General features: G+C 41.6%; 1 protein-coding gene across 3 annotated transcripts in view; it reads right to left on the minus strand.

The window, feature by feature from the left end:
* The window catches only part of ELMO1 (engulfment and cell motility 1), a 463885-nt gene that overhangs the window by 50005 nt on the left and 401218 nt on the right, over positions 1 to 12662 (minus strand). For all 3 annotated transcript variants that reach the window (XM_066585169.1, XM_066585170.1, XM_066585171.1), the window contains one exon: positions 7038 to 7150. In XM_066585169.1, coding sequence (XP_066441266.1) covers positions 7038 to 7150 — 113 coding nt within the window. The remainder of the gene's footprint in view (positions 1 to 7037; positions 7151 to 12662) is intronic.

Genomic DNA, 12662 nt, shown 5'->3' on the forward strand with positions numbered 1-12662 from the left:
ACTCACTGGCCGAATACCTGCCAGTCAGCCCGAGGATCAGCAATCTATTTCTAATTAAGGTAAAGCAAAGACAAAACAAACAAACAAGCATTTGTACTTGGTAGATGGAAGAGGATAGACATCTTGGCTTCAACATGTCAAAGACTGTGTAATGTGTTTTCTTTTTATTCTGCAACTTCAGTGAAAAGTAAAAGAATTCTTATTCCGTGATGCAGTCTGTGAGAAATCAAGCCTACTACTTTCATCTGAAACATTTTTTTTCTGGAGGGTTATTGTATTGTATTCATGAAAAAAGCTTTCATAAGCCATAATGTGGACGGTAAAGGAAGGAAGCCGCATGACTGCTGTGGTGGTATTAAGGGCATTTACTGTACCCTGCTGGTATAATATCATAAGACTATTGGATTCCTACAAAAAAAAAAGTTTCCTAAAAATGTATAACTTTTATTGTTGCTCATCTGTTGCTCCTATTTATATAGTTGAGCTGTAATAAAAGCACTAATTGGAATCTCTTTAGGGCTCATGTCCACGGGCAAAATATGATTTAAGATCCGCAGCGGATCTCCCGCATGCGGATCCGCATCCCATAGGGATACATTGACCACCCGCGGGTAGATAAATACCCGCGGATCGTCAATAAAAGGGATTTAAAAAAAAATGGAGCATGGAAAAATCTGGACCATGCTCCATTTTCGTGCGGGTCTCCCGCGGGAGACCTAAAATAGGAATTTAAAGCATTTACTCACTCGCAGCGGGCCGCGAAGCTCTGCTCTTCCTCACGGCCGCATCTCCCTTGCTTCGGCTCGGCGGATGTGCCCGGCGCATGCGCGCGGCACGTCGACGACGTGCCGGCGACGTGCCGCCGGCGTCAGGAATTCATCCGCCGGCCGAAAATGAAGATCCGGCCGTGAGGAACAGCTGACCTTCTCCGCCCGCGCCGGATAGGTAAATGCTTTTAAATTCTTATTTTCAGCGCTCATGTCCGCGGGGCAGGAGGGACCCGCTGCAGATTCTACATGGAGAATCTGCAGCGGATCTTATTTTCCCCGTGGACATGAGGCCTTAGAATATTTGCCATCCCAACCAGGTCCAAATGGAAATACTTGATTACAAAAATATAAAACCAAATTTAGTCTTTTAGCAAAGTCTTGTTGAGCATTACAATAATTACTTGAGTCAGATGCCTTAGAACTGATCTTCACATCCTAAAATGGACACTCCGGCAAATTTGTTTTTTCATTTATTATGTAGCTAGCCCCTCAGTACATATATGTCAACTTGCGTTACGTTGGTTTGTCATTCCTGTCCATTTGAAACCCCCGGATTCTTTTTCCACAGGAGGTCATGTGATCTCATTTCTGACCAGCTCAGATTTACTTGGGTTTGTGTGTTTTCAAATTGGTCAGTTTTGCAGTCAGCATAATTCCTGTGTGATGATACTACATAGCGTGTACCCCAAACCTTTTCAGAAGGGAGCTCAGACTCTCTTATAACAGTTACTAACAATGATCACACAGCTTCTGGCACACAGCTATAATGGAGGAGAACACAGATCATCCTCCTGGCTGCATTACTTATGATCTGCAGCTTATTTAGATGAATACAGAATATAACAGAAGTAGCTACTCATGTAATGCTGTGCTAATGCATCATGGGATTGAAAGTATAGAATAGTGAAATCTCAACATCAAGATGGTACCTGATAAATATCACACATGGGGCTGCACTGCATGGAAGTGACTGCAATATACAGAGATGTCCAGCAATCAGGTAAAAGGTGCAGGGATGGAAAAATGTGTTTTCGCCAGAGAGCCACTTTAATGCCATCTTACGTTAAGATTTAGTTCTCAGGTTCTTGGCCTCATGTATAAAAGACTTTTCTACATTAAACGTCATTACTTTGTTAGTAAAATTACATTATATGTTTTCTAATGCTGTATTGTATTATAGAAGAGCATTACTGTCAAAGCATAAAAAAAAAAATAACGTTGCACTCGCATGCCATATGATTTGCATGTGGACAGAATGCTCTTTTTTGCATTTTAACTATAGAAACCACATGCGTTTTTTTCACATACATGCAAAAATGATGAAATGCAATGTATATGTGTGAAAATCACAGGAAAACTAGTGCGATGTAGGTCAGATTTTCACTGACTCGCTTGTGTAAATACAGCCTTATGCTTTCTAATATATTCTAATCATATCTGATATGTTTCATACATTTATACTAAATGGATTCTAGCAGCCTTTGTAAAGAGTTGACTACAGCGACCTCACATCTAGTAATCAGGCCATACAATTTGAAATCTCTCAAAATGGCTGCTATTCTGTATAATATGAAGACACACCACACAGAAAGCCTTTGAAATTTCAAGCTTTCCCTTGCATGTAAAATGGACTCGGGGGAAACAGCATGATGTGTGAGCAAGAGGCATCAAAACACAAGGAACCGATTCCTATTTCAATTGAAAAATACACTGAGCCTAGTAATTCTGTAAGGGGTTAAACATACTGTTGAAGAATTAATAACTAAGTACACTAATAGCAGGACTCTTCTGCCATAGGAGATTAATTTCATGTGATAAAATATTAACAATTTCACAACAAATTCAATCAAGCTGCTCTATATCTTTTAAAATATTTCATAGAGATGAATGGCCGGCACGTTTTACCTAAACCGATACATTGTTGCAATCCCTCAGACTGATTCTTTTCACGTCTGGATACATTTTCGCACACCCTCAGTGATACTAAGTAGCAATCCGTCTGTATAGGCTTTTAGCTGCAGGATGCAAACACTATTGTCCTATCCAAACAGTAGAGGAAACCATAGACCGTACATCCACAAGTTACACACAGATCCATGGTTTTCCAACAGTATTTTAAATATGACAATCTTATTTACACTTTCATCAAATTATATAAGCCAACAATCACTTCATGATGACCTCTTTTTCCTTGGCAGCAGCCCTCCAACCCACTTGGCCTAGGACTACATAAAAGAGATGAAAAAGGAGGGTGGAACAAGACCCAGTGAGGGTGGCAGAATATTTCTGGAGTACAAAGTGTTTCCAATGATGAAGTATTTTGAATGGTGGAGGTGCTGCCAACCAAATGACGCTCCACCAGGGTGGGCGTGAGTGTAGCGAAAAGGATATAGAAAAATACTGGTATGGAGGCGCAACCCTCTAAGCTACTAGAAGATGAAGATAAAGGTCCAATATGTGATGGTGAAAGCACTTCTTTTTTATTATAATAAAAACCAGCAATTGAAAACGCATTTCGGGGATGAACCCCTTCGTCAGTACGGCTGGATAGGACAACAGGATGCCTTGCCTAGGGTGATTTGCCTACTTGGTTCTTTTCACATTGTGCACAGTTGCATGGCGGCTGCTGTTGCTGTGGCGTGCCCCACAGCTGTGGGGACTAAGCCTGATAGCAGTGGTGTTGCTAGGCTGTTGGTTTGCCTGCCTTGTGGGTGCTGTATTGTGGCAGAGGGTGCCGCACCCAGTAGTGTAGGGAGGTATTAAAATGAGGTTGTCCTGATGTATAAGCCTACCAGCCACAATTTGATCAAAAGTAACAATGAACCTCATATTCAGGTGTACAATACTGTTGAGAAGCAATAGATAAATGTATAGGGCCGGGCTCACTCAAGCATATTCTGGCAGCAATGAAAATGGTATATGAACGCGGCACGCAGCCATATGCAAGGATATTGTGTACTGGCTGCATAGCCACCCATAGCCATGTACTATCCTAATACACACAAAGTTAGAACATGCTGCAATTTATCTTGCTGGTGTATTTTATGCACGTCATGTGAAGGTGGCAACACAGCGACCTATGGCAGATTGCAACAGCGTATTACATGCACAAGACACTGTACCGACACGCTTGTGTGTGCACGCCCTAAAATGTGGATGTGCATTCATGTTTTTCTCTACGGTTTGGATCACTAATATTTCCAATAAAAGACAGAAGGTCAGAACATTTTTTGAAAATAATTACATCATCACTGTAACCTGAAGAATTCTATTGTATAATTATTAGGCTTACACATTATTACTTCCGAAAGACCCTTTAAGTAGATAATTACCTGCCTAAAGACTGGCAAATCCATACTGGAGGCCAACATTTGTCAAGACTGGCCTTTCATATGCCAGTCTAAAAAAGATGATTGCAGTGAATTGTACCAAATTTCTTAAGAGGCGCACATCTCTTAAAGGGCTTGTCCCACTTCTAGTTATTGATGACCTATGCTCAGGATAGATGATCAATAGCTGACTGGCAGGGGTCAGGGACTCCACGGGAATCAGCTGTTCAGTACCAACCAATGCCACTGAGCAATGTCTAGAGCTATTTGCTTCCTGCAGCAAAACAGTTTGGTGCACAAAGACAACGTTTCGGGGAACATCTGACTGCAGGGCGTACCGGGCAGCAGACTCCTGCTGATCTGCTACTGCTGACCTAGCCTGGGGCTGGGTCATCAATAGCTGGAAGTGGGACAAACCCTTTAACAAATCTTCCACAGTTTACACTTCACGGATTTGGTATATATTTTGGTGGAGATTCAGTGCCAAAATCCACATCAAATCTGATAATTTGCCTCCAATACAAGTAAATTGAGCTTTTTTTTAACCAAAATTCACATGTTCCATCAAATAATCAGTGCTGCATTGAGGAAATGAAAAACCTGCATTAAAAACTAGCATGCTACTATTGTAGCATTGCATTCCATTGACATTCTCATTAAGTTAGCCCCATTGAACGGATCTATGCTTCGGATAGATCTGTGGCAGAAATCCAAAAATCAGCCTTGGATTTTGGCCGCGAATCCTCTAGCAAAGGCGATAAGGTGTGAGCATACCTGAACAGTTAAACTGTCTATGCATCTATCTGAAGTATACTGTGCATCCTATGAGATCTAACTTTAAGGCTGCATTCACACAGGGCGGATTTGCCGCGGTTCTGCCGCAGCAGATCCGCTCGCAGCAAAACCGCCCGCGGCCGCTAATCTCGGGATTAGCCAGCCATGTGGATGAGGTTTCTCAGAAACCTCGTCCACACGGGACGGCTAATCCGCAGTGGTAAATCCGGTCAAAACCGCGGCTGCGGCCACCGCAGCCGCAGTTTCCAAGGATTGCGCATGTCTGTTTACTTTCGTTTTTTTATGTCACGGCCGCGCTCTCCTCTATGGAAGAGCATGCGGCCGAGCCGCTTCAAAGCCGCCACGGCTTGAACCGCGGCGGTTCTCCTGGCGGAAGTCTCGCGGTTTTTGCTGCGGCCAAACCACGAGATTTCCGACGGGAATCCGCCCTGTGTGAACCCTGCCTAAAAATTAGCAGGAACTAGCAAAACCACTCTGGGATGTTTCAGTCCATTGTTAAATTCCAATACTTGGATCCTTAAAGGGATTTTCCAAGTTACTTATTTCTTTCTTAAATTGGCTACCCATGGTAAAAAAAGAAAAAGAAATAAAAAAATTCTATTCTCATCCATCCTGAGTGTCCAGACCTCCATTAACGCACCTCTATTTACACCGCTAGTACTGTGTTCAAAGGTTGCAGTTAGTCTGCTGACAGGACATCACAGGCATGGTAGCTAATTACGGAGCTCAGCCCTAAACAGCTGAGGTCTGTGATTGGCTACAACAATTGGTTACAAGTTGTCAGCCGGATGAGTGTAACCTGTAAACAGAGTTGGTGGGATGAACTGACTGTGAAGTGCTGGAGATCTGGGAATTGGATATGAGCAGGTATAGGATCTTTTATTGTCTCCAATTGTTTTTCCTGAGCTCTGCGCCAGGAGGAGAAGAGACTACCTAAATCAGGCCAACTCCCTACACAACATGGGCTTGTTTGTATCACGTGGAAAACACCCACCTGCAGCAACAGGGATCAGTGATAACTCCGATCCTGTTTAATCCCTCAGATGCCATGGCTAATATTGACCACAACATCCAAGTTGTTACAGAGACAGACAGGGGGAGGGGCTCCCTCTGTCACCTGATCACTTTTCAATGACACAACTGTGAAATGTCAAATAACAAATATTTTTCATGGCAGCCAGAGGAGTTAGGAACGCCTCCAGGCCTACAATGGCAGTAAAGCTATTACACTCTGTGGCAGGCTGTAACAGAATGATAGGTGAGGCACTAGAGGACTTAAAAAGTTTCACAAATTTCTGAATATATATTATATATGACATATTTAAATATTTATAGAAATGTTCAACAATACCAATTTTTCCCTTTTGTGCATGGAAAATAGAAATAGATGTAATTGGTATCACCACAAGTTCAAACTAGAAAAATATAAAGTTATAGTATTTATCGAGCCTAGTAAGTGCCAAAAATGTGCAATGCCAAAATTGCTGTTTTTTCAGTATCCTCCACTCCCCTCAAAAAATTGGAATAAAAGATTATGATCAAAGAGCAGTATGCAGCCCAAAATGATACAACTATAAATTACAACACATCCTGCAAAAACAGCCAATCACAGGTCCTTTCCAGTAGCAACCAGGAAGTACAAAGTGGTTGTGGAGCAATTTTAGATAATGGGAAAATCCCTTTAAGTGAGAGTCAGCAGGAAAACGTTTCCTTACCTGAACTTTTACATGGGACTGGTAAGTGTTCATGCTCAGGGTTGTGTGTACTCTTTCAGAATTTTGCTATCGGGCCTAGACTTTTCCAGTTTGCAATCACAGACTACAGTGACCATGAAACAACCACCGTCAAAGTTTGTGGTTGCTGAGCAGTCCTGTGCACAATGAATGGCTCGTGATCGCCAGTCCACTTCTTCCAGGTTCCGAGCGGTGGGCACTGAAACAGAGCTACAGGAAGCTGCTGGAGCAGGTCAGTATATCTCTTTTTTTCTTTCTTTACACAACTATGAGTTTGCCAATTTTTTTTAAGTCCCAGAAAACTCCTTTAAGTATACAAATGTATTCGCTAATGGTTGGCCAAATCATTATGGTAACAGAACTCTACACGTGAGCAAAGGATAAGTCCAGTAGAGGGTCATAGAACCTACCTTGTCGTCTCCGGCTGTTTAGTTTTCGGAAGCAGGTTCCTTCAACCAGTCGATTGAGTCGCTGCTGTTTAATAAGTTCTAAGATTTCTGGCTGTATCTTCTCCTTCAGCTCCCTATGAAATGATAAAAAGTACATTCATAATGAGAACGATTACATTGTTTTTGAAGTTTGGTAAGTTTATAAGCAGTTATGTATTTATTGGGGTTTTGATCATTTCTATTTATTGGTCTTTAAACAATCTTTGATAAAGATGATATTCCTAATTCTTATGTCAATTCTATAAAGATGTCCAGCACTTCACAGGTAGCCTTCCCAGCACAGTGTGCCACAGATAGTTTTTCATCAGAACTAAATAGACTAAAAGACTCTAGTCGCCAGTTGTTTTAACTACCAGCAATTTTTTGGGTTCTCTTTTTTTTAAATCTTTGTCTTTCATGAGCCATACATTTTTAAGTTTTCCATCAGAATACCTGTACGATGCATTGTTTTTTGCAGGATGAGTGGTATTCTTTAATCCTACCATTTAATGTACCATATCATGGATTGGAAAATGTTTAAACATTTTTAAAGTGGGATGCTCATGGTGAAGAAAAATGACATGCCAACTTTATACTACAGGTCAGTATCATTATAATGATATTATCTTTACAGAACTTTTTCTGCTTTGAAACCTCTTTCTATTCAAAAAAATTGCATTTTGTCGCCATGTATAGAGCCCCATGATTTTTCTATTTTTCCTTTGAGCGGCTGGGTGAAGGTTTGCTTTTTGCAGGGTAAGCTGCAGTTTTTTTTATTGCTTTGACATCTGTGTAAAAAAATACGTCTTCATTAGAGATGAGCGAACGTACTCGTTACGAGTACTTACGCACCCGAGCACCGCCATTTTCGAGTACAGCAGTACTCGTGCGTAAAGATTCGGGGGGCGCCGTGGCGGCACGGGGGGTAGCAGTGGGGAGTGGGGGGGAGAGGGAGAGAGAGAGGGCTCCCCCCTGTTCCCCGCTGCTCCCCCCCGCACCGCCGCGCCTCTCCCCGCCCCCCGGCGCCCCCCGAATCTTTACGCCCGAGTACTGAAGTACTCGAAAATGGCGGTACTCGGGTGCGTAAGTACTCGTTACGAGTACGTTCGCTCATCTCTAGTCTTCATCAATTTTTTTTACAATTTTATTAGTAGACGGGTAATTCTGACATTATTATCGTCTTCTTTCACAGCGTTCACCATATGGGATAAAGTGATACTTATATATAGTTGTAGCTTTTTCGAAAGCAGAGACACCAGTTATGTTTAGTTGTTTTCTTATGGTTTAAATTATTTTGCAGCAAAAATGTAGAAAAAAAGGGGGTGCTGAACTTTTTATTTAATTTTTTGTTCATTTGATCATTTCTTTTTCACTTTTTTTGTGTAAAGCTTTATTTGGTCGCTTCTACAATATGCTAAAATACTTCAATACTGCGATATATATTATTTTTAAATGGGTTTTCTGGGCATTTAATCCTTTGAAGTACTGATGACCTATTCTCAGGATAAATCATCTGTAGTTAATCATCCATTTGGGCTCCTTAGTAATGAACTCCTCTCAGCCCCACACTCATTGCAGCAGGTCAGATGTTGACAGCTCTGTTCACATTGAGATCAGTGTTCAACAATTTTAAAAATTATCTGGAGGAGGGAATTGATGGGAAACTGATCAAATTTGCTGACAACACAAAGCTAACAGGGATAGCTAACACTAGGGAAGAGAGAGAGTATTCAAAAAGATCTAGAAAAGCTTGAACAGTGGGCAGCGACTAACCGAACGGTATTTAACAGGGAGAAATGCAAAGTCCTACATCTGGGCAAGAAAAATGAAAAAAGCACATACAGAATGGGAGGAATTGGGCTAAGCAGCACATGTGAAAAAGACTTGGGTATACTAATAGATCATAGACTGAACATGAGTCAACAATGTGATGCAGCAGCCAAAAAGGCAAACACAATTCTGAGATGTATTAAGAGAAGCATAGAGTCTAGATCCCGTGAGGTAATTACCCCCCTCTACTCTTCCTTCGTCAGACCTCATTTGGAATACTGTGTTCAGTTCCGGGCACCCCACTTTAAAAAAAAAGACATCGACAAACTGGAGCAAGTTCAAAGAAGAGTTACCCAGATGGTGAGCGGTCTGCAAATCAAGTCCTATGAGGAACGGTTAAAGGATCTGGTAATGTTTATCTTGCAAAAAAGAAGGCTGAGAGGAGACTTAATAGCTGTCTACAAATATCTGAAGGGCTGTCACAGTGCAGAGGGATCAGCCCTATTCTCATTTGTACAAGGAAGGACTAGAAGCAATGGGATGAAACTGAAAGGGAGGAGACACAAATTAAATTTTTGTGAGGGTGATCAATGAGTGGAACAGCTTACCATGGGAGGCGGTGAGTTCTCCTTCAATGTAAGGGCTCAGTCACACGGGTGCATCCGGGCGGGGCAAATATCTGTCTGGGATGATTTAGTGAATCCTGCATTGAGCAGAGGGTTGGACCAGATGACCCTGGAGGTTCCTTCAAACCATTCTATGATTCTATAAGTGCCATCAAAGATATAGCTCCCATTGATTTAAAGCGAAGCCTTCTTTTACACTTCTAGCTGTGATCCCAATACAAAGGTTCTGCTCCACTGCAGTGAATTCGAGGGCTGAGATGATCTACTTGGTGGAGGTTCCAGGTCGCAGACCCTGCCGATTAACTTTCACCTAGTCAGGGCTTAATAGGGATAAATACATGGAAGCCCTAGGAGTCTTCATTAGGCCCAGGGCTGCCATAGCAACCATTGGCACCCCGCAATTAAATCACAGGGGGCCAATGGCGAGTCAGGGGAGTCTGTCTGATGGCTTACATGTAGCAGTCAGAATTAATAGAGGATATAAGCTGTCATATAGCCATGATTGAAGCTAGCTCTGATTAAAGGTATTTGTGGTGGGTGTCAGCTGTTGAAAACAGCCAGCACCCTCTGGTTATGCAGCAGGTTCAGTTTCCGAGCCCTCTTCAAGCCACTCTGCACCTCTGTGACGTACATGTACATTTGACTCATAAGAGGGGGTGATAACATGAAGAAAATTTACAGTACCCACCTCTGCCACTGAGTCACTTGAAGCTATCCAGGGCGAGAGAGGACAGTAACAGTATATAGCATTCTTTTCTACTGTCACTTGCAGATTTTTCTGCTCAACCCACAGAATCAGGAAGAACGGCTGCCCTATAGCAAACAAGTGCTGCGCTCCAAATACTACACCTAGGCTCATAATCCTAGTATAATTTTAAAGCCAAGATTCTTGTGTTTAATATACTACAAAGTTGTTTAATACTGTAGTTGTTCCAGTTGTAGGCATGTTTCCAGTATAGAAAGTTACAGTATATTACTAGGAAATGCTATAACTTATAAATAATTGCAGGTCCAACCTCTGGATTGCTCACTGATCTGCAGCACTAATAAAGCACTGTGGTTCCTTCAGATTTTTCCTTCTAAACAGCGATGCACCTGATTAGCAACCGTGATGGGATATTTAACAGACAGTTCGGCCATGGTGCTTCACTTAAATATTCCAGGGTGGTTATGGTGGTTGGACCTCCAGGATGGACCTCCAGCAAGTTATATCTTGTGATATGCTATAACTTAAAAGGGTCGTCAAGAACATGAAAAAAATAGCTACTGTCTGTGCAGCCTATGAGAAGCCTATTCCAGAATGTAATTACAATGGGTTGATGAGACCTGAATGGAAGAGGCGGAGCCTAATAACACACTGCTTGTTCCTGTTAGGATGACGAGAAAGAAAAATGTAGTGGTAGGCTCCGTACACCATCTGTGGCCTAACTCGAGGCTCTGCTTCTTCCTATTGGGTCTCTTCAATCCGTCCAAGTTCCATTCTAGGATGGGTGTCTCACAGGCTGCAGATATGCCACCCCCCTGTTTTCTAGAGAACCCCTTTAAAGGGGTTGTGTATGAATTCAGCAAAATAGCCGTTGTCTCTGCAAAACATGTCCTAGGACCTATAACTGAATCTTTAGACTATAAGAGCAAGGGAAAGAGATCATGGGAGAAGGCTAATGCCACACTGTTTGTTCCACCATTCAGCCTAAGAGGAACAAATAGTGTGGCATTAGGCTCTGCTTGTGCAATTGCTCCTTCCTTTAGAGATGCACTCAGCTGTCCTAGGACTGGTTTCTCATAGGCTACATACATTGCAGCAGTTTGGTTGAATTCCAAAAAACATGGCTGCCATCTGTGCACCATCCTAGAATGCAAGTAGGTTGGGTTGAGGAGACCTGAGAGAAAAGGGAAAGGGGTGGAGTTATGGGTTGAATTCCTGATCAACCCCTTTAAGCCAATCATAGATAAACGTTAAAAGCAGTGTTTTCATTACAAATGCTGAATCAGTAGCAAATAAGATGAAATACGACTAGACTTTTTTTGCAGCCCTTTATTTACAGTTCTGGTTACAGAAGATTTATACACAAGTTTAATATCTGTTCTACTCTCCTCCGAGAAAAATAGATGGTATTTCAAATAGGATTTCCAGATTCTAGAGATCTTTGTAAAGGTCACATCAGACAAGGAGGAATGTGTAATAAACTAAATGAATTTTGAAAATCCATTCTGAATACAAATGTTGATATAAAGCTGAAAACTATTCATACTCCCTTCTACATGAGCACTTATTTACATTTTGTCAAGACAAATACTAAGAATAATATCTATATTTATAAGATTTGTAAAAACAGGGCATATGATCAACCCCTTATTGACGGCCAATACGCCTTTTTACTGTTCTCACTAATGAGCTATAAACCTACACATATATCTTTTTAAGCTGGTGATTGGCTAACTAGTGACAGCAGGGCTCCTGCTCTAACAGCTAGTGGCAGGGAAACTTCAGAGCCTGGAAGTTCAACCCCTTACATGCTACAATTAATTGCAACTGCAGCATGTAAGTAGATGACAGGAGGAAGGAGCTCCTTCTGTCTTACATCGGCACCCCACAGGCAAATTGCAAGGTATCAGATGGGTTCCCATGGCAGTCGGAAGCCTGACAAAGGCGTACATGTCTGCCATGTAGCTCAGCCTATTAGACCTTGCCTGCAGCAGAATCTAATAGCCTGCTGTTGTAGACTTAGTAGAATGCACTACATACTATCCTAACGATCAAATGATCGCATATTCAAGTCGCCTTGAGAGACTAAAGATAGTGTTGAAAAAGTTCAATCAAGTTTAACAAAAAGAAAAAAAATCCAGTTTAAAAAAATGCACATTAAAAAAACCATAAAAACATTTTTAAAAACAGCACATAAAAGCGTATTGCCGTGTTTGCACTGATCCAGACATGAAGATATTTTGCCATTTATCTCAAATGATGAACGCAATATAAATAATTTTGAAAAGTAATTCCAGAATTGCTATTTTTCTTTGACTTGCCTCCCAAAAAAATGTAATAAAAAGCAATGCAAAAGTCACATGTACCTCAAACTGTTACCAGTAAAAACTACAGCTCATCCCACAAAAAACAAACCCTCACAGAGCTCCGCTGCCGAAAAAATAACAATGTTCTGGATCATAGAATGCGACGATGCAGATTCAATAATTTTCCTTTGAAAACATA

The sequence above is a fragment of the Eleutherodactylus coqui genome, chromosome 12 (assembly GCF_035609145.1).
Source record: "Eleutherodactylus coqui strain aEleCoq1 chromosome 12, aEleCoq1.hap1, whole genome shotgun sequence".
In the NCBI taxonomy this organism is placed as follows: Eukaryota; Metazoa; Chordata; class Amphibia; order Anura; family Eleutherodactylidae; genus Eleutherodactylus; species Eleutherodactylus coqui.